Raw genomic sequence first — 21,267 nt, 5'->3', positions numbered from 1 at the left:
AAAAAAAAAAAGAAAAGAAATTAAAAGCCTCTCTGCAGCGAGTTCCTGGAAAAAAGATCCATCAGAGGCCATTAGGCACAAACGCCTCCCCCTGCACAGGAGCGGGGACGCGTGAGGGAGGGGTTGCCCCATTCCCGTGACCATTGTGCCCTGCTGTCCCCCCGCAGCCTCCAGAGCTCCCTGGCCCCACAACGAGCCCCCCAACCCCATAGCAACCCCCCCAGAGCTCCCCAGGCTGCCTCTGCCTCAGCCCCCCCAGCATTTTTCTTATAAAGTCCTTTATTTGGAGTGAAAATAGCGTTTTGACCCCGCACAGTAAGGGGTGGGGGGGAAGATGCCCACACAGCCCCCATGGGGACCCTCACAGCCACGTCTTGCAGGACCCCCAACATCGTGGGGAGCAAACCCCCATGCCCCCCTTCCCCAGACACGGATTGTCCCCAGCTGCAGGAGGTGACAGGCAGAGGGGATCCAAAGCAAGTCCTGGTGTCATTGTCCCCCATCCCGCTGTGGTGGTTTCACACCCAGGGGGGTACATGGTCTTCCCAAACCCCCACAGACCTGGCACAGCCTTTTCTGCCTCAGGTTTATTTCTAAAACCAGGATTTTCACACCACAGCAGGGACCGGAGGAGCAGGGGGTGTCCCTGGGGCAGTGGGGCCCATGGCCACAGCTCGGGGCTCCCCGGGGGCCGCCTCGGGACCCCCCCCCAGCCGGTTTTGGCTCCGGTGTCTCCGCACGGAGCAGTAGCAGCCGGCCATGCCCACGGCGGTGAGGATGGAGCACATGGCCACCATGGCCAGCGTGGAGCCAGGGACAGCTGGTCCTGGGGGGACAGACAGGGGTGAGGGGGACAGCAGGGTCACCCCAGCCACCCCCAGCCCCAGGGGACACACACACACACTCACCTGGGTCCCTCTTCTCCCCCTGCACCACGGGGACCGAGGGGTGGCCAGGAGGTGCTGTGCTGGGTGCCGGTGCCGTGGGGACACTGGAGGGGACAGGGGACGAGCTGGGCAGAACCGAGAGCAGCCCCAGGGGACCCAGTTGGACGGTGGCTTCACCAAGGAGCCCTGTGAGGAGACACCCGTCAGGCACTGCTGTCACCCGCAGGGCTCTTGGGTGTCACCAAGGGGGGGTCTCACCTCGGCCACCAGCCCCCCGTCGCTGTCGCCGGTCCCCGCAGCCCCCCGGGGAGTCACAGCAGGAGCAGTCGGCCCCGTCCGGGGAGCGCCAGGCGGCTGCTGTGCCGTCGTAGGAACAGGCTTTGCCGAAAGTGTCACCGGCCCCCTGCGCTACAGCCTTCAGGTGACAGCGGAGGTGGATCTGCGGGGACAAACATCCTCCTGCCACCTCCTCGGAGCTGCGGGGTGGCTCTGGTCACACAGCCACCACATCGGCAGGTGTGGGGGGTCGCCCCGCACCCCCAGGCCCCTGGCACAGACCTGGCTGCCGGAGGTGTTGAGGAAGAGGAAGGTGTCCAGCTGGAAGCGGAGGGAACCGTCACCGCGCCGGGGGAGGAAGCGGGAGCGACCAAACTGCCCATCCAGCAGGCACCTGCGGGGTGACACGAGACTGTCACCCCTCTGGGGACAGCCAGGCTCTTTCCTCCCCTGTCCCCAGCCCTGGCACTCACCCGTTGTCACCAATGACCTTGACCTTGAGCTGTGTCACTACACTGGGGCTGGCCACGCACTCATCCACAAAAACCCTGAGGGACACGGCGGGGTCGGGGCTCACCGACGCCTCGATGTTGATAATGTCCCCCAGGGAATAGGTGGCCTGGTGCCGGGGGGAGGACCAGGTACCTGGGGGACACATTGGGGACATCATTCCAGAGCCCCAGCCAGGCAGAGGGGACCCCCACACAGGGGAATGGGTGGGTTTGGGGTCCCCCACTCACTGTCATACGCGTCCAGGGCGAAGCGCAGGCGTCTCCGGTGAGCGGCGGTGGAGCCGAAGGGGACCCAGGTGGGTTGGACACCCCCGGATGAAACGCTGCCCGTCCTGCAGAGCATCCTTGAGTGGGGTGACACCTCCCGGGGACACCCCTGCCTGCCACGTGCCCCCCACGGACCCAGCACCGAGTCCCATGGTGGGTGACACCCAGGGGGCTCCACGGGGCACCCACGTACCTGGGGTAGTAGCAGTGGATGGGGAGGGTGAAGGGTCCGGCACGAGCCACGGGCCCCTCGAGCATGGGGCGGTAATGGAGGACGTTGCTGTAGTGGATTCTGTCTGGGAGGAGCTGGGGGGGGACACGGGGCTGGAGGTGTCACCTGGCTCCAAGCAGGTGTCACCTCCCTGTCCCCAGCACCCAGAAAGCTCCTTGTGACACGGCAAGAGCTGGTGTCACTTCACCAGTACCAGCCCCACTCACTTTAATCAGTGTCCCCACCCTAGTATGAAGGTGGGACCCTCCCCATGGGGACAGCAGGACCTGGGGGACCACCCCTGGGGCTCCCCCAGCACATGGGTTCGGTGACAATGATGACACCGGCACTCACATGGTTTCCTCCCCCCACCACAGGAGTTTCGGCAGCCACAGCCAAGGACACCCCAGCATTGTCCCTCCCCTGTGGGATGCCCTACAGCCCCCGAGGGGGACACCCCACATTGTCACCCCCGGCTCCTCACCTCCAGGGTGGTCCCGCAGCCCCCGAGCGGGTGCTCCAGCTGGTATTGGTCCCCATCAGTGCTGGTCACCCCACAACTGTGTCCCAGCATCAGCTCCCCAGCAGTCACCGGGCTCCCCAGGAGGCTGGATGGCACTGTCACCGAGAGCCACGCGTGGCCACATGTCACTGAGACTGGTGGGGAAATGAGAGGGAGCCTGAGCCAGCTCTCCAGGGACCCCCAGGCTGCCCCCAGCACCAGTGTTCCCCAAAAATCCCCCCATTTTAGCATTTACAGCCTTAGGGACAGAGAAGGAGGTGGCACTGGGGGACTGAGCCACTTCATGCTGACACTCCAGGGCACCTGTGTGACCTCTGAAGGGTCCCAATGGGGACACGGGGGAGGTGCAGGAGCCACCCTGGGGCTCCCCTCCCTCCAAATGCTGCCTCAACTCCTTACCCCAGGCATCCCGTGCCCAGGCTGCGGTGACAAAAAAGAGCAGAAGGCACCTTCCCTCAAGAGCCTTCATCGTATGGGGGGAGGAGGAGGAGGGGCTGCCTCCCCCACGGCTTTAACACCTGGGCCAGGGTCACCACCCACCCCCTCGCACCCACCTGGGGCTCGTCTCCTCCTCCCGGGGCCAGAACAAGAGCCCCTGTTGCTGTCCTTGTCCCAGCCCTGCTCCTGGTCCCTGTCCCTGCCTGGGGGGTGATGGAGAAGCTGGGGGGTGTCAATCTTTGGCCATGTGACACCCTCCTCACCCCAAAACTAGGCTGGTCCCTGCACACAGGGTGACAAGTGTGTCCTTGGGGCACCATCCCACTGCAGAGGCTCTGAGGAAACTGAGGCACAGCCAGGCCGATCCCTCTGCGGGGCTCTTGTCCCCCCACAGAGCCACCAGCACCTCCCAGTTTGGCATCAACCGCAGGGGCTGGTTTCCAGCCAGCTGCAGCCCTGTTCCCACCACCCCTTTGAGCCACGTCCAGTTGGTTTGTCACCCTGTCCCTGCTCGTCCCACGGCCGCGGGATGGGGCTCAGAAGGACGCTGAGGAACAGGCTCCAAAACCTTCCTAAAATCCAGAAAAAGCACCACCCGCCACCTTCCCGTCAGCCCGGAGGTGGGCGACCTTCCCGCACCAGGATATCCAACCAGTTCAACAGGACTTTCCCTTGTCAATCCCCACCAGTGATGGCTTTATTCTTTACATTCTTTGCACCACTCCTTTGTTCCTGGCACTGAGGTGACACTAGCGGGGCTGGAGTTTCCTGGAACTTACAAGCCTGTTTGTGTGTGTGTGTATCGGTCTGGATACACTAACAGTGCTTGGCAGTGCCGGGGCGGCTGCAAGAGGGTCAATAACCGGAGAAGGGCACCGGGTAAAGCTAAAAGCAGAGGGGACAAGTGGAGAAACCAGTGTCCACGGGATTTTGGTAGCCTGAGTGGCCCTGAGGACACAAGGATGCTCAGCGTGGCTTTAGGCATTGGGGTCCTGCTGGCCCTGTCCGGTGGCACGGCTGTGCGGGGCTGCGGTGAGTGCCAGCCCTCCTGCGGAGGGACACGTGTCCTCACACGGAGGGGACACCCCCAGTGACCTCCTGGCGCGGGGTGTCCCCCCTCTCTCCTCCCAGTGGCCCCACAGCAACTGGTCTCGGAGCTGGTGCAGCGTATGGACGACTCGATCAAGGCAGAGGGGACGCCGAACCCCAGTGTCCTGCTGGCCTTGAACTTGGCTGGGGCCACAGGCAGCAACACCCACAAATGGCTGCTGCAGGAGATCCAGGAGGAGGCTGTGACCAGAGCCCAAAGAGGTAGGATGGGGGGGTGTCTCCCCTGTTGCGGCACCCCCGGTTCTCCCCAGTTCCCGGCGTGCCGGCTGCTCTCTTGTCCCCACAGACATGACGTCGGGGGAGGTGGCTCTGTCCGTGCTGTCCCTGTTCTCCTCCTGCCGGGACCCCCGGCACATCCAGGCGCTGGGACTGACCGTCGACCTGGTCCAGGTCCTGCAGCAGAAAATGGATGAGGAGATGGCCGTGCTGGGTACGGCGGGAGGCAGCGGGGTGTCCGGGGAGGTGTCCCCAGCACCAGTCCCTTGTCCCCACCTCACTCACCGCTCTTGGCTTTGCAGAGGAGGAGGGGATCCCCAAAAGCACCCTGTACGGTGTCAGCCTGGGCGCCCTGGCCCTGTGCCTGGCCGGGGCAGGTGGCTACCAAGGGGCATCCGTGATCCTGGCCAAGCAGGTGCTGAGCCCCGACAGCCACCTCTCCGTGGGTAAGGGACCCCTCCGGCCCCGCCGTGTCCCCTCTCTGCCACCTTGGCAGTGACACCAGTGTCCCTCAGACACCCGTGCCATGGCGGCGCTGGCCATGACATGCACGTACGGACAGACGGACCTGCAGGACCTGCAGGAGCTGCTGCAGGAAGCGCTATCGGCCGTGACCAACGGCTTCCTCGATGAGCAGGAGGAGGGGAACGGTGTCATCGGGAACATTTACAGCACAGGGCTGGCCCTGCAGGTACAGGGTGACAGGCTGCGCCACCGCGGCCACCTGGTCCTGCTCCTGGAGGTGCTGGTGCCACCTCCTGTCCCCTCCACAGGCGCTGGTGGCCACGGGCGAGTTTTACGCCCCGCGGGCGTGGGACTGCGCCCAAGCCTTCGCCGCGGTGTCCCGCCACGACTACCGCCTGCCCATGGCCATCGCCCAGGTCCTGCCCGCGCTGGTGGGCAGGTCCTACCTGGACGCGGCTGACCTGGACTGCGCCACCAGGATGTCCCCCCTACAGCCAACCCTGTCCCCAAAGCTACAGCCGTCCCTGTCCCCCAGGCTGGGTACAGCTGCGGTTCACAGAGGTACGGCTGCCCCCCGGACCCCGTGGGGGTGATGTTCGCAGACCCACGTGGCACCATGGCGAGTGCCCACCTGGCCCCTCTCCCCTCCCAGCAGCCACCATCACAGTTCACTACTCCATCACCAACACGCTGCAGGGAAGACACTTCAGCTACACCACCACGGTGCAGGTCCCGGACGGCTCCGTGCTGCTCAAGGTGCTGCAGGTAGCACAGGAGAAGGAACCCGACGTCTTTAGGTGACAGCTGGGCAGTTTTGGGGTTCTTGGGGGGTTTATGGCATCCCTCAACGCATCCCTGAGCCCACCCGTGTCCCCGGCAGCTTCCAGACAGAGCAGACGTCCTGGGGGCCCATGGTGGTCTCCATCCACGGGCTGGCTGCCAACCAGAACAGAAGGACCTACTGGCAGTTCCTGAGCGGCGGGGTCCCCCTCCAGGAAGGTGGGGAGCTGGGGTGGGGAGTACGGGGGCTCACGATGGGGTCCGTGGTACCCCAAACTCACCCCGTCCCTCCACCACAGGGGTTGGCACCTACAAGCCGCAGAACGGGGAGCACGTCCAGGCCGTCTTCAGCACCTACTGAAGCCACCGAGGGACCACCATGGAGTCAATAAAGAGCCATTTGTAGCACAAACCTCTGTGTATGTGCGTGTGTGTCTGAGCTGGCTCCTTGGGACATGTTTAAAATACACAGGGACGAGGCTCTTAAGGACGTGGGTTAGTGACAATGTTGGGATAACGGCTGGACTTGATCTTGAGGGTCTTTTCCACCCTAAATGGTTCTGCAGGAACAAGGACTGTGGGGCATTGAACAGGCTGCCCAGGGCAGTGCTGGAGTCACCAGCCCTGGAGGGTTGGGCAGACGGACATGAAGTTCTCGCGGATGTGGGTGGTTTAATGGTTGGACTTGATGATCGTGAGGGGCTTTTCCAACCAAAATGATTCTACGGTTCTAAGGTCGGGTGTGACTCCAGTGGTCTCTCTCCCTCTTGCACTCCCTGGTTCTTCCTCAACCTCGTCACCTCGTCCTGGAGCTCCGTCACTCAGAGGAGGAGTTCTGCTCCCTGGGCACAGCTCCCGTAGCTGTGTCACTGCTGACATGTGCTATGGCTGCCAGAGCAGGGCACATCCTGCCGCTGCACACCCGGCTTCCAGGTGTCACTATTAGTTCTGGGAGTGCAAAGCCCAGTAGAATTGCCCCCCAATAGTGTCCTTCCACAACACCACCCCCAGCTCCCAGCTCCATGATAGGCAGGTGTCCCCAGCAGGCAGGACACCCCCAGTACCCGTGTCCCATCGAGGCCTTTGACAGGACCTTCCCCCAAGGGAAGGGCACAACCCAAGGCTGGCCCCAACCCCTGCTGAAGCCTCATCCCCACCAAGGGGTCTGGGCCCTGTGTTGTAATCTCACACAATCATTTTGATTGGAAAAGATCCTCAGGATCATCCAGTCCAACCATTCCCACACCCCCAGCACTACCCCATGTCCCTGAGAACCTCATCTCTGTCTGTTCAGCCCTTCCCGATGTGCTGCAGCCTCAGACACACACACACACACACACAGAGGTTTGTCTACAAATAGGTCTTTATTCCCTCCATGGTGCTCTCTCCTTTGCCTTTGTAGATGGTGAAGTTGGCCTGGATGTGCTCTCCGTTCCGCGGCTTGTAGGTGCCAACCCCTGTGGTGGAGGGACAGGGTGAGGTTGGGGTACCATGGCCCATATCATGGCCCCCTGTGCCCCCCCCTGACAGCTCCCCACCTTCCTGGAGGGGGACCCCGTCGCCCAGGAACTGCCAGTAGGTGCCTCTGTCCGGGTCAGCAGCCAGCCCGTGGATGGAGATCACCATGGGCCCCCAGGACGTTGGCTTCGTCTGGAAGCTGCGGGGGACACGGGTGGGCTCAGGGATGGGTTGGGGGATGCCATAAACTCCCCAAACCCCCCAGTTGTCACCTAAAGTTGTCAGGTTCCTCCTCCTGTGCTCTCTCCAGCACCTTGAGCAGCACGGAGCCAGCCAGGACATGCACCGTGGTGTTGTAGCTGAAGGGTGTTCCCGGCAGCGTGTTGGTGATGGTGTAGTTAACCGTGATGTTGTCTGTTTGGGGGGCAGAGGGGCAGAATGGGCACCTGCCCCAGTGCCATTGGGCACAGAGGTCCAGGAGCATCATCCCCACAGGGTCTGGGGTCAGCCCTATCTCTGTGAACCGCAACTGTACCCAGCTTTGGGGACAGAGATGGCTCTAGGTTTGGGGACATACTGGTGGTACAGTTCAGGTCAGCAACATCCAGGTAGGTTACACCCACCAGCGCAGGCAGGACCTGGGCGATGGCCATGGACTGATTGTAGTCATGCTTGAAAACCACGTTGCAGGCTTGGGTGGAGTTCCACTTCCGTGGGGCGTAAAACTCCTGAGTCGACTCCAGCGCCTGCGGAGGGGACAGGAGGTGGCACCAGGAGCCCTGGGAGCAGAACCGAGCAGCTGTGGTGGCACCATCTGTCATTCTGTACCTGCAGGGCCAGCCCCATGCTGTAAATGTTCCCAATCATGCCACCCCTCTTCTCTTGCTCGTTGAGGAAGCTGTTGGTCACGTTGGACAGCGCTTTCCAGAGCAGGTGCTTCAGGTCTTGCAGGTCCATTTGTCTGTACGTACACGTCATGGCCAGCGCCGCCACAGCACGGGTGTCTGCGGGATCACAGTGTCACTGCCAAGGTGGCAGAGAGGGGACACGGCGGGGCCGGAGGGGTCCCTTACCCACGGAGAGTTGGCTGTCAGGGCTCAGCACCTGCTTGGCCAGGAGCACAGATGCCACTCGGTAGCCACCGGCCCTGGCCAGACACAAGGCCAGGGCGTCCAGGCTGACGCTGTACAGGGTGCTTTTGGGGATCCCATCCGCCACTGCAAAGCCAAGCGTGGTGAGCTGAGGGGTGAGCAGGCTGGGAGACACCTCCCTGGACACCCCAAGACCTCCCTCCCATCCCCTCGTACCCAGCTTGGCCACCTCCTCATCTGTTTTCTGCTGCAGGACCTGGACCAGGTCGATGGTCTTTCCAAAGGCTTGAACGTGCCAGGGGTCCTGGCAGGAGGAGAACAGGGACAGCACATACAGAGCCACCTCCCCCGATGTCAGATCTGTGGGGTCAAGAGAGCAGCGGGGGTGTGTGAGGGGCCAGGAACTCGAGACAACTGGTGGTGTCATGTTGGGGGGGAAGCCCCCTCCCCTCCCTACCTTTTTGGGCTCTTGTCACAGCCACTTCCTTTATCCACTGGAGCAGCCACTTGTGGGCATAATCGCTGGTGTCCCGAACCAAGTTCAAGGCCAGCAGGAGGCTAGGGATTGGCATCGCTTCCACCTCGGCGAAGTCCTTCATGAGCTGCACCAGCTTGGAGACCAGTTGCTGTGAGGCATCTGGGAGGAGAGACAGGACAGACACCCCACTGTCACTCGCAGCGGGAGGTCACTGGTGGTGTCCCCTCCACACAGCCCCTCGCAGAGCCACCCGTCCCCCCTCAGTCCCTCCCCAGGAGGGCTGGCACTCACTGCAGCCGTTTGTGGCCGTGCTGCCAGATAGGGCCAGCAGGACCCCGATGCCGAAAGCCATACTGAGCATCCTCATGTCCTCAGGTCTGTTCAGGCCACCAAAGTCCTGTGGGCACTGGATTCTCCGTGTGTCCTCTCTGCTTTTATATTTCCTCGGTGCTCGTCTCTTATTTGCCCATCTGCCACACTCCCCGCCCTGACTGTAGTCAACCCGAATAATTTGAAGACCAAAAGCCATTACCAGTGTGAATTAATGAAGGAAACGTCCCGTTGAACTGGTTTGATACCCTGCTGTGGGAAGGGCAGCCACCTCCAGGATGACGGGAAGGTGGTGGGTGGTGTTCATGTATTTGAGGAAGGTTTTGGAGCCTGTTCCTCAGTGTCTTTCTGGACGAGGTGCGCAGCTGTGGGATGAGCGGGGACAGGGTGACAAACCAGCTGGATGTGGCTTAAAGGGCTGGAGGGAATGGGGCTAGAGCTGACTAGAAACCAGTTCCTGCAGTTGATACCAAACTGGGAGGTGCTGGTGGCTCTGTGGGGGGACAAGAGCCCCGCAGAGGGATCGGCCTGGCTGTGCCTCAGTTTCCCCAGAGCCTCTGCAGTGGGATGGTGCCCCAAGGACACGCTTGTCACCCTGTGTGCAGGGACCAGCCTGGTTTTGGGGTGAGGAGGGTGTCACATGGCCAAAGATTGACACCCCCACAGCTTTTGCATCACCCCCCAGGCAGGGACAGGGACCAGGAGCAGGGCTGGGACAAGGACAGCAACAGGGGCTCTTGTTCTGGCCCCGGGAGGAGGAGATGAGCCCCAGGTGGGTGCGAGGGAGTGGGTGATGACCCTGGCCCAGGTGTTAAAGCCCTGGGGGAGGCAGCCCCTCCTCTTCCTCCCCCCCACGATGAAGGCTCTTGAGGGAAGGTGCTTTCTGCTCTTTTTTGTCACTGCAGCCTGGGCACGGGATGCCTGGGGTAAGGGGCTGTTTTGGGGTTGGCACCTACAAGCCGCAGAACGGGGAGCACGTCCAGGCCGTCTTCAGCACCTACTGAAGCCACCGAGGGACCACCATGGAGTCAATAAAGAGCCATTTGTAGCACAAACCTCTGTGTATGTGCGTGTGTGTTTGAGCTGGCTCCTTGGGACATGTTTAAAATACACAGGGATGAGGCTCTTAAGGACGTGGGTTAGTGACAGTGTTGGGTTAACGGTTGGACTCGATCTTGAGGGTCTTCTCCACCCTAAATGGTTCTGCAGGAACAAGGGCTGTGGGGCATTGAACAGGCTGCCCAGGGCAGTGCTGGAGTCACCAGCCCTGGAGGGTTGGGCAGACGGAGATGAGGTTCTCAGGACACAGGGCAGTGCCGGGGGTGGGTTATGGCTGGACTGGCTGATCTCGAGTGGCTTTTCCACCCAAAGCGAGTCTGTGATTCTGTAACTCCAACCCCGGGTCCGCGTTTCCCGGGGGCGCTGCGGGGACGGACCGGGACCGGACGTGTCCCCGCCACGGCGGCCCCCCGCGGGCACTTCCGGCCGCGGCGATGCGGCCATGGCGGCTCCCGCTGCAGCTCCGGCCCGGGGCAGGTCAGGGCAGCCCGGGCAGCGCTTCACGGGGCCGCCGCCTTCCCCGGGGGAGCGAGTCCGGGCGCCGGGGGCCCGGCGGGGAGCGGGGGGGGCACCGCCGGTGTCGGGGCCGGCTGTATTACCGGCCGGCTGCGGGGGGACACTGCGATCCCGGGGCGACATTGGGCTCCGTGGGGGGACATTGGTATCCCGGGGGGGGGGGGACATTGGGCTCCGTGGGGGGACATTGGTACCCCGGGGGGGGACATTGGGCTTTGTGGGGGGACACTGGTATCCCGGGGGGGGACATTGAGCTCCGTGGAGGGACATTGGTACCCCGGGGGGGGACACTGGGCTCCGTGGGGGGACATTGGTATCCCGGGGCGGGGGACATTGGGCTCTGTGGGGGGACACTGCGGTCTCGGGGGGGGACATTGGGCTCCATGGGGGGACATTGGTATCCCGGGGGGGTACATTGGGCTCCGTGAGGGGACATTGATATCCCGGGGGGGACATTGGGCTCTGTGGGGGGACACTGGTATCCCGAGGTGGGACACTGGGCTCCGTAGGGGTACATTGGTATCCCGAGGGGGGACACTGGGCTCCGTGGGGGGACATTGGTATCCCGGGGGGGACATTGGGCTCCGTGGGGGGACACTGCGGTCTCGGGGGGACGCTGTACCTGAGGGGGGTCCGTCCCTATGCTACCCGTCCATCCCTCCTGCACTGACCCCCGCTCTGTCCCCCAGGTCCCGGCGGTGTCACCGTCCCCCGGGCCGGGCTCAAGAAGTTGGTGATACCCCCGGACTACAGCGGTAAGAGGGAGAACCCACCCCCCCAGGATGGCAGGGACACCCCCCGACCTGCCACCCCCACACCGGGGTGTCCCGGGTGACCCTCTGGTGTGTGTCGCCCCGCAGGTGTCACCATCCCGGAGAAGACAAAGCTGAAGTTCATGGACAAGGTCCCGGCGGTGCCCAAGGTCAAGCGGGAGCCTCGGCAGCTGCGTGACATCCGCGGGCCGTCCCGGGAGGCCACCGACTTCACCCAGGGCCAGTACGGGATCCTGGTGAGCGGGGGTGACGAGGGGGACAGGTGTGGGGACCCCCTGCCTGGCGCTGAGCCCTCCCCTGGGTGGTAAAGCCACCAAATAAAGCAGTGACCGGAGGGGACCGGTGACAAACTGTCTCCAAAAAGCTGGATTGACTGAGGCTCACGGCACGTACCTCAGTTTCCCCAGCGAGGGGATAAGGAATGTAAGACCGAGCTTAAATTGGAAAGGCGGCTCTGAGACATCCCCAAAAAGCACGTGTGACGCCAGGCGAACAGGACAGGGGACCCTTTGTCCCTCTGTCTGTCCCTGAGGAACCCTGTCCTTCCCCCTGCAGGCCTTGGGGGGCGGCTACCTCCACTGGGGCCACTTTGAGATGATCCGCTTGACCATCGGCCGCAGCATGAACATCAAAAACATGTTTGCCATCTGGCGGGTGCCGGCCCCGTACAAACCGGTGACGCGGAAGAGCTTGGGCCACCGCATGGGAGGTGGCAAAGGCCCCATCGACCACTATGTGACGGCGGTGAAGACGGGGCGCTTGGTGGTGGAGATCGGCGGGCGCTGCGAGTTCGAGGAGGTGAAACCTTTCCTCACGCAAGTGGCCAAAAAACTGCCCTTCCCCGCCGTCCCCATCAGCCGCGACGGCCTCGAGCAGCTGCGGCGCGAGGAGGAGGAGAAGAAGCTCAACAACCAAAACCCTTGGACTTTCGAGCGCATCGTCACCGCCAACATGCTGGGGATGCGCCGGTACCTCAGCCCCTACGATGTGAAGTTCCAGGGACGTTACTGGGGGAAGTTCTTCCTAAAACACCGGGTGTAATGAGCAGTGGGGCTGGGAGCTGCGTTAATTAAACCTCACAAGAGCTTGTGTTGATTGTGTTGGTTTTTCAGAGGCGCAAAGACGGGGCTGGGAGCATCCCAGAGGTGACAGACCCCCCGTACATGACACAGCTCCCCAAAGCAGAATGTGGGGGATCTCTTTATTCGGGAGGAAGGCTCCGGCGTGGGTGGCGAGGCAGAGAAATCGTAGAATCACCGAACCGTAGAATCGTTTTGGTTGGAAGAGACCCTCAAGATCGTCCGGGCAAGAGGGGGAAAGGCCACCTGTGACAGGGACAAAGATGAGGATGAGGAAGGGGATGTGGCTATCCCAGTCCCTCCCCAGTGTGTCCCCCTTCTACACCGGTGCCTTTTGGCAAGTCCAAGGGGGGTGAATCCCACCCAGCGTGGCCCAAACCCACACCCCCAGTGAGGGGTGGCACCGGGGACCCCAATGTCACCCTCCTGCCGTGTCCCCTGTCACCTGGAGGGCAGCGGGGGGAGGACTCAGGCGAAGATGCTCCCGATGCTGGCAGCCAGGATGACGGCGAGGATGATGCAGCAGATCATGATCATGATCTTCTTCTGCAAGGGGAGAGAGGGGACGTGAGTGAGGCAGGGGAGCGGGGACAAGGGACAGGGGCTGGGGAGTGGGGAAAAGGGACAAAGGATGGACTGGGGAGAGGGGACAAGGGACAGGGGCCAGGCAGAGGCAATAGGGGCTGAGGATGAGAGTCAGGGGCTGGGGACAAGGGATTGGGAAGAGGGACAGGGGCTGGGGACAAGGGACAGGGCCTGGGGATGAGGGCCAGGGACTGGGAAGGGTGGACAAGGGACAGGGGCTGGTGGGGCAGGTGTGAGCTGGCCCTGTGCAGCACTGGGATGTGGCTGTGCCGGTGTCCCCGTGGCCAAGGGGACATGTCCCCGTCACAGTGACTTACCCAAAATCGCAGGGAAAGGTGGTTTGTCCGCTGTCACCTCTCCACTCTGAGGGATGGTGTCACTACAGGCCCTGAAAACCTTGGCCAAAGCCACCGGCGTGGCCGCGATGTCACTACCGTCACGAGCTGAGCTGTCCTCAGCCCCGCCATGTCAGGTGTCTGAGGGTACCAGCACCCCACTTGTCCCCATTTGTCCCCAGTTTCACCTTGTGCATGGAGCGGAGAGGCGCAGGGTGGGCGGCAGCCGGGATTTTATTGTAACGGGGATTAAATCACCAAATAACCACAATGGCTGGGGACATGCCAGCCTCAGGCATCACAGCCAGAAGGGGACAAGGGGACAAGATCCCTGGTGGCGCTGTTTGTGGAGACAGCAAAGTGTGGCCAGAGCCACCAGCAGCTGCTGGTGCCACCAAACCCCCTGTCCTGACCGTTTTCCCATCCCTCATGCCCATGGGACATCCACGCAGGTGACCAGGTCACCTTGTCCCCTCTCACAGGGAATGTGGCACCAGCTGCCACATCCCTGCAGTGTCCCTGTGCCACGGTGGCCCCCTCCAAAAGATGGGGAGGACAAGAAAAATAAATAGAGTCCTGTTGCCTTCCCACAGGGGACACAAGGGACAAAGCCTGGGAACCGGTGGGACAGCAGGGGACAGTCGGCGGGGGGACAGCGTCCGGTGACAGGAGGACAGTCCATGTGTGGGGACGCAGGGAGAGGAGGGGACTGAGCCGCGGTGCTGGGGGGGTCCCACAAGGTGACGTCGCCGCTGGGACAGTGTCTGGAGGAGGGAGAAGGGAAGATGTCACCCCCCAGGCAGAGGGGACAGCGGGGAGGGGGACGAGGGGCTGTGGGGGAGGTGGGAGAGACACGCAGCTGAAATCCAGACCCCCCGAGCACTGCAGATCCCTGAGCATCACAGAGCCTGCAGACACAAGGCCACTGTCCCTGTCCAGCGTCCCCAAGGTCCCCATGTCCCCACAGGGGGGTTCCCCTGCCCCCCCTGACACTTACAGGCCACAGCCCCCGCCACGGGGGGGGTTATTTCTTTTTTAGCCCCAGGGAAAAGCCGATGATGAGCGCAACTGTCCCCAGCGCCAGCAGCGCTACCGCCACCAAAACCAGCATCTTCTGGAGGGGACAAGAGGGGACACGGGGGGGTCGGTGACACCTGCCCGGTGCAGCAGGGGGACAGGGGACAGAGGTGGGCACAGAGGAGCCCAGAAGAGCCAGAGAAGCTGCAGACCCAGGGGCTGAGCCCCCACCAGCTCATCACACCTGAGGGCAGGAGGGGGCTCAGGGCTGGTGTGGGGGGGACAGGGAGGGACAGAGTTGATAGCCCCATGGAGGTGACAAGAGAGGAGCAAGGGACCAGCTTGGGGGGGGTGGCTGGTGGGAGCAGGGGGACAGCCAGTGCAGGTGGGAGCTGTTGGGGACAGCCAGGGGACACAAGGGGCAGGGTGGGGACACAAGGGGTGGCTGGGGGACACTGGGAGCAGGTAGGAAGCATTTGGGACATCTGTGGGATATGGGAGGTGGCTGGGGACACAAAGCGGGTCTCAGGGCCACTGGAAGATATGGGAACATACTGGGGGCACTAGGAGATGTGACGGCATGCTGAGGGACAAGAGGGGGACACTGGGGGTGGCTTTGGGATTTTGGGGGCTGTGGATGGGACACTGGGGGACATGAGGAGTGGCTGAGGGACACAAGGAGTAGCTGGGGACATGAGGAGGTCTCAGGGCCACTGGAGGACATGGGGGGGTTACTGGGAGCACTGGGAGATGTGACAGAATGTTTAGGGACAAGAAGGGGACACTGTGGGTGGCTTTGGGATGCTGGCAGCTATGAAGGGACACAAGGGGTGTCTGAGGGTCACAAGAAGGGGCTTGGGGACACAAGAGGGTCTCAGAGCCACTGGAAGATACAGGAAGATACTGAGGGCACTGGGAGATGTGAAGGGGACATTGGGGTGCCCTCGGGATGCTGGGGGCTACAGAGGGGACACTGGGGGACACTGGGGACATGTCAGTCCATCTCACCCTCCTGGCCTCACTTTGGTACTTCACGGCCTTTTTGGTGTCGGCTACAGCCCGTTCCACGAAGCCGACGGACTGGTCCATGTTGTTCTCAATGCGATCGATCATGGATCCCTATGGGGTGTGGGGGGCACACGAGGACAGAGAGGGACAGAGAGAGTGGCCGGAGCCACCACAGAGTGGGGTGCCTCTCTGTGTCCCTCCCTGTAGATCCCCACAGGCTCAGGTGCTGGGTGGCCCCATGGGGACCTGTCACCACCCAGCCCTGTGTGGCTCCATGCCTGGGTGTCCCTGTGTGTGTCCCTGTGCCACACTGGGTGGCTCCATGCAGCCCATGCCACCCTGTGTCCCCATGGGTCCCTGTGCTGCCCTTCCTGCCTGTTCCTGTGTGGCTTCATGCCCAGGTCCCCCGCTTGTCCCCTTGTACATGTCCCAGCTTGTCCCCATGCTCAGGTCCCGGTTTGTCCCCATTCATCCCCATTCCCAGGTCCCTGTTTGCCCTCATTCATCCTCAAGCTCTGGTCCCTGTTTGTCCCCACACCCAGGTCCTTGGTTGTCCCCATGCAGCCATTGCACAGGTTTGTCCTCACTCATCCTCAAGCTCTGGTCCCTGTTTGTCACCATGCCCAGGTCCTTGGTTGTCCCCATTCATCCCCATGCCCAGGTCCTTGTTTGTCCCCATTCATCCTCAAGCTCTGGTCTCTGTTTGTCCCCGTGCACATGTCCCTGGTTATCCCCATGCAGCCCTTGCGCAGATCCCTGTTTGTCCCCATTCATCCTCAAGCTCTGGTCCCTGTTTGTCCCCATGCTCAGGTCCCCGTCTGTCCCCACACCTGGTTCTCCACCAGCATGGCGATGTCCACGAACATGTCGTGCAGCTCCTTGATGCTGCTCTCCAGCCGGACGATGTCCTTGTGCCGCCCCTCGATCTCGCTCAGCGCCTGCTTCGAGATCTGCGAGTCCATGATCTGCAACACAGCGGGGTGGGGGCCATCAGAGGGGGGGTGTCCTTGTCCCCATGTCCCCTCCCAGTCCCCCCTGGTGCTCACCCCCGAGGTGAAGATGGAGGGGTTCCCACTCTCCAGCATCTCCTCCAGCTCCTCGTCCGTTGTGTTCTTGCCGGCTGCAGGTGGGGCCAGTGGTAGGAACAAGCCCCGCCCACTCAATTGAAGGGGCGGGGCTTGTAGGACCTGACTCCGCCCACTTTGCCAAAGGGGGCGGGGTCTTTAGTGCCCAGCTCCACCCATTTTACCAAAAAGAAGGGATCTGTAGGGGCTGGTTCCACCCACTTTGCCAAAGGGGCGGGGATTTAGTCCCAAGCCCCGCCCACTTTTGCCAAACGGGCGGGGTTTTAGTCCCAAGCCCCGCCCACTTTTAACCAAAGGGGTGGGGTCTGTATGATCAGGCTCCACCCACTTTGACAATGGAACGGGGCTGGGCCCACCCACTTAACTAAATGGGCGGGGTCTATGGGGCAGGCCACGCCCAGTTCTTCCCAAGGGGCGGGGTCTGAGGGGGCGGGGCGCACGCACTGATCTCCAGCTGGCGCTGAATCCGGCCCTTGCTGCGCTCCCGAAAGTCGACCTGCGCCTCGTTGTACTTGGTCATGACGTCAACGAACTTGCGGGACAGGACCGAGTGCTGGGGACAAGGACATGGGGTTGGGGACACCCCAGGCATGGCACACCCCCTGGGGACAGGACCGAGTGCTGGGGACAAGGACATGGGGTTGGGGACACCCCAGGCATGGCACACCCCCTGGGGACAGGACCGAGTGCTGGGGACAAGGACATGGGGTTGGGGACACCCCAGGCATGGCACACCCCCTGGGGACAGGACCGAGTGCTGGGGACAAGGACATGGGGTTGGGGACACCCCAGGCATGGCACACCCCCTGGGGACAGGACCGAGTGCTGGGGACAAGGACATGGGGTTGGGGACACCCCAGGCATGGCACACCCCCTGGGGACAGGACTGAGTGCTGGGGACAAGGACATGGGGTTGGGGACACCCCAGGCATGGCACACCCCCTGGGGACAGGACCCAGTGCTGGGGATGGAGACAGGGACGTGGGACACCCCAGACATGGCATGTCCCAACCCCAGGGGACAGGACCCAGTGCTGACCACAGGGATGGGGACATGGAAGACCCCAGGTATGGCGTGTCCGCATGGGCTGTTTTCCCAGGGGACAAGAGCAAGAACAGGGGTGTGAGCTGGGACACCCGGGGCATGATGACACCCTGGGCACAGCATGGCCCAGCCCTGGGGGACAGAAGCAAGGACAAGGGTGTGACACTGGGGACACCCTCAGCACGGCACAGCCACAGCCCAGGGGACAAGGTGACGGGATGGGGATGGGGACAAGGAGTCAGACCAGTGACACTCTGGGCATGGCACGTCACCAGCCCCAGGAGACAGGGCAGGACAAGGTGCTGGGGCTGGGGACAGGGACATGAGACGCAGGAGACCCAGGAGATGGCATGTCCCAGCCCACGGGGGACAGGACAGCACGTTGGGGATGGGACAGAAGGACACAAAGCCAGGGAGCACGCAGTCGTGGTGCTGATTGGGACAGAGATGGGAGACCTGGGGACAACCATGACATCTCCATCCCACAGGGACAGAGTGGGACAGGGCGCTCAGGACATGGCGGTGCTGGGAGGGGACATCCCCGGTGGCAGGTCCTGGGGACAGGGCTCACCTGGGACTTGCGTATCCGGAGGTCAGCGGAGGATCGTGCCTCATCCTGCTCGATGTTCCTCTCCATGCCTGGCGAGAGCCGGACCCCAGCCCCTCAGAGCCCATGGTCCCCGTGTCCCCAGCACACCCTGCCCTTCCCGTGGGGACAGGGGGACCCGCGGGGCTGGGTGACACAGTGGTGGGGTCGTGGCCACTCACTCTTCAACTTATTGCGGACACTATTGGCCATTTTCTTGATTTCTGTCGTCAGCTGCTCCAGGTCGTCTTTGGTCTCTGCAGGGTGACAACACATGAGCTGGGGACATCCTGGAGACACCCCCAGGAAGGGGACACAGGGACAGGGGGGACGCAGCCACCGCACTCACTCTGCTCGGGGATGGGTGCTGAGAGGATGATGCTGTAGAGCTTCTTGGCCTCCTCCACGTTCTCAGAGATCTTGTCGATGTTTTGCCGCGTCTCCTCGATCTGGACAAGCCAGATGGGGGATGAGGATGAGGGGGGGACAGAGAAGGGATGCCCGGCCTCCCCAACCCCGTGTGTGTCCCTGCACTGTCACCTCCGAGAAGAACTCGTCCATAAACGCTGTGTTGTCGATGGCGATCTCCAGCTCCTCGCTGTCATCGTCCGCCTCCTGCTTCTGCGGGGGGGGGACAACACAGCACTCAGGGGGATCCCCAGGGACCACCCCAAGTGACATCAACAGCATGGGGTCAGCAGGGCCACCAGCTCTGCAGGGTCAGGGGGGGACGCGGTGGGAGGAGCTGTGGGGACGCGGTGGCATGGGGGGGGACATCTGCAGCTGGAGGGGGGGACGAGCGCATCACACATCTGGCCGGGGAATTAAGGGATTGCTGGGCTTGGCTGGAGGGAGGGGACAGGGACGGGGACAGGGACACGGTTTTGTGTCCCCAGCCTTCGTACTGTGCAGGTCTGAGCAGCACTGGGGTTTGGGGGGGTCACTCACCCCGGTGTCACGCCTGCCCCCCTCCACGGGCTCCGCACTCTGTCCCTTCCTGGGGTGTCACCCGCAGCCCCATCGCCCCCCCAGCCCCCCTCAGCACCCCCACTGACCAAGTGCGGTGTCCCTGGGGAGGGGGACAAGACCCAGCCCCCCCCCCCCATCTTGTTACTGGAGTAAAAATAAAATTAATCCCTTCTCTCCCCCCCAAGGGTTTTATCTGGTGGCTCCGTAATCCGCGCTAAATCCCCGCCAAGCCTCCCACCGCGGCCACCCGCCCCACACTGCGGCTGGGGCGCAGGCTGGGGGGCTGCCAGCACCCCCCACCGGCTGGGGACCCCCCACGAAGTGGAGACCCCCCCCGGGAGCCAGGGGGACAGCGGGGCCCCATGGCAGGGCGGGCAGAGGCAGGAGGAAGTGGCAATGGTGGCGGGGGGGTGAGGGGGTGTGGGGTGCAGGATGGGGTGCTGGACCCCTGGGGACCTCACATTGCTCCCACCCCCCTGAGGGACAGATTCCCCCACCCCACGCAGCCCGGGGGGTGCTGGTGTGTCCCTGTGACCTCCATCCCTGTGACACCCCCACCCACTGTGCTGTGGGTCCCAGGGCCCCCTGTCCCCACGGTGTCCACATCCAACTTGGGGGTGCTCTAAGGGACCCCCCAGCCCTGTGATGTCCCCATCCAGCTTGCGGGGGTTCTCAGGACCCCCCAGTCCCGTGGTGTCCCCATCCAGCTTGGCTGGGGGTGTCAGGGCCCCCCTGTCCCCAGGACACCCCCATGCACTGTGAGGTGGGTCCCAGGGCCCCTGTCCCCACGACATCCACGTCTGCGATGTCCCCATCCACCTGGGTTTCAGGAATCCCCATCCGTGTGACACCCCCATCCACCGCGGGGAGGGGGTTTGGTGACATCCATCCCCGTGATGTCCCCATCCACCACAGACCTGGGATTTGACGACCCCCATTCCCATGACACCCCTATTCACCATGGGATGGGGTCTCAGGGACCCTCATCCCAGTGACACCCAGCTCCATTGGGGACCGCCACCACCCCCCCGAGGTGTCCCCTGTCCCCGAGCCCCCGCCGGGGTCACTCACCGCCTTGAGCTGCTCCAGCCGGTCCTTCATGGTGTCCCCAAGGGCTGGCGGGGCACGGGGGGCGTCCCCGTCCTCGCCCACCGCAGGGATGGGGGTGTCACCCTCGGTCCTCCCTAAATCCAGGCGAGGTGGCGGGTGGCCCTGTCCCTTGTCCCTGTCCCCAAGCCCGGGGCTGTCCCTGCGCTAATCCCCCGTGACGGGCACAAGGAAGGCGCCGAGGGGAGGGACGAGCTGGAGCCACCCTTCACCTGGGACACTTGGGGACACCGGCAACGGCTGTGGGTGCCCCCTGTCACCCCAGGAGGTGACACTGAGGTGAGGACGGATGTGGGGTGGCCCTGGCTCGGAAGCGATGGGGAAGTTTGTCCCCATGAGTGTCATGCGCCAACGTGTCCTTTCCTGCTGTGGGTGGCTTCACTGGGGACATGGCTGGGGATGGGGGACATGGCTGGGGATGCGGGACATGGCTGGGGATGGGGGACATGGCTGGGGATGGGGGACACGGCTGGGGAGAGAGGACATGACTGGGGGACACAATTATGGATAAGGGTCACAGCTGGGGGGACACAGCTGAGGATGGGGGACACGGCTGAGGACACAGCTACGGATAGCAGTCACAGCTGGTGGGTCACAGCTGGGGATAGGGGACAGCTGGGGGACATGGCTGCAGACAGGGGGCACAATCGAGGGGCATGACTGAGGATGTGGGACACAGCTGGGGGTAAAGGTCACAGCTGGGAGGAATGACGGGGGACATGCCTGGGGGACATGGGGTATAGGGGACATGGCTGGGGGGACATGGCTATGGGTCACTGCTGGGGACAGGGGTCACAGCTGGGGAGGGCACAGCTGGGGACACAGCAGGGATGACATAGCTATGGATAGGGTGACAGCTGGGAGGACATGGCTGTGAATAGGGGACCCATCATGGGGACATGGCTATGCATGGGGTGACAGCTGGGGGGACATGGCTGTGAATAGGGGACCCGTCATGGGGACACAGCTGGGGGGACATGGCTATGCATGGGGTGACAGCTGGGGGGACACGGCTGTGAATAGGGGACCCGTCATGGGGACACAGCTGGGGGGACATGGCTA

The 21,267-nt window shown here is 63.0% G+C and overlaps 4 protein-coding genes across 5 annotated transcripts; 2 read left to right on the top strand and 2 right to left on the bottom strand.

The window, feature by feature from the left end:
- Positions 1-4,076: 4,076 nt before the first annotated feature.
- On the top strand, positions 4,077-6,046 carry CBLIF (cobalamin binding intrinsic factor; the record flags this gene model as incomplete). Its single annotated transcript, XM_080345308.1, has 9 exons — positions 4,077-4,146; positions 4,246-4,425; positions 4,511-4,654; positions 4,743-4,886; positions 4,956-5,131; positions 5,214-5,466; positions 5,561-5,702; positions 5,786-5,904; positions 5,985-6,046. 9 exons carry the CDS (start codon positions 4,077-4,079, stop codon positions 6,044-6,046), a joined length of 1,290 nt encoding a protein of 429 aa, XP_080201434.1.
- A 989-nt stretch (positions 6,047-7,035) lies between these two features.
- On the bottom strand, positions 7,036-9,073 carry LOC308040928 (cobalamin binding intrinsic factor-like; the record flags this gene model as incomplete). Its single annotated transcript, XM_080345307.1, has 9 exons — positions 7,036-7,142; positions 7,224-7,342; positions 7,416-7,557; positions 7,721-7,889; positions 7,972-8,147; positions 8,217-8,360; positions 8,451-8,594; positions 8,692-8,871; positions 9,004-9,073. The coding sequence occupies 9 exons, from the start codon at positions 9,071-9,073 to the stop codon at positions 7,036-7,038; spliced, it is 1,251 nt and encodes a 416-aa protein (XP_080201433.1).
- A 1,429-nt stretch (positions 9,074-10,502) lies between these two features.
- MRPL16 (mitochondrial ribosomal protein L16) lies at positions 10,503-12,481 on the top strand. Its single transcript, XM_080344943.1, has 4 exons — positions 10,503-10,578; positions 11,307-11,372; positions 11,478-11,626; positions 11,946-12,481. The coding sequence occupies exons 1-4, from the start codon at positions 10,536-10,538 to the stop codon at positions 12,429-12,431; spliced, it is 744 nt and encodes a 247-aa protein (XP_080201069.1). The 5' UTR covers positions 10,503-10,535; the 3' UTR covers positions 12,432-12,481.
- Positions 12,482-12,937: 456 nt separating this feature from the next.
- On the bottom strand, positions 12,938-20,199 carry STX3 (syntaxin 3; the record flags this gene model as incomplete). 2 transcript variants are annotated; one of them, XM_080344665.1, is made up of 10 exons in its annotated part: positions 12,938-13,015; positions 15,415-15,525; positions 16,245-16,379; positions 16,461-16,534; positions 16,944-17,052; positions 18,115-18,182; positions 18,312-18,386; positions 18,479-18,578; positions 18,670-18,750; positions 20,170-20,199. In XM_080344665.1, 10 exons carry the CDS (start codon positions 20,197-20,199, stop codon positions 12,938-12,940), a joined length of 861 nt encoding a protein of 286 aa, XP_080200791.1. The 2 variants fall into 2 exon arrangements, with proteins under 2 accessions (XP_080200791.1, XP_080200790.1); XM_080344664.1 differs by lacking the exon at positions 12,938-13,015 and adding an exon at positions 14,414-14,503.
- Between the last annotated feature and the right edge of the window lie 1,068 nt (positions 20,200-21,267).

The sequence above is a fragment of the Nesoenas mayeri genome (assembly GCF_963082525.1).
Source record: "Nesoenas mayeri genome assembly, chromosome: 5".
NCBI classification, from domain to species: domain Eukaryota; kingdom Metazoa; phylum Chordata; class Aves; order Columbiformes; family Columbidae; genus Nesoenas; species Nesoenas mayeri.
This window is presented reverse-complemented; position numbering and strand designations above follow the sequence as displayed.

Coding starts and splice junctions, on each gene's coding strand:
- MRPL16 (XM_080344943.1), top strand. CDS start 10,536: ATGCGGCCATGGCGGCTCCCGCTGCAGCTCCGGCCCGGGGCAG. Junction 11,373..11,477: donor GATACCCCCGGACTACAGCG/GTAAGAGGGAGA, acceptor GTCGCCCCGCAG/GTGTCACCATCCCGGAGAAG. Junction 11,627..11,945: donor AGGGCCAGTACGGGATCCTG/GTGAGCGGGGGT, acceptor TTCCCCCTGCAG/GCCTTGGGGGGCGGCTACCT.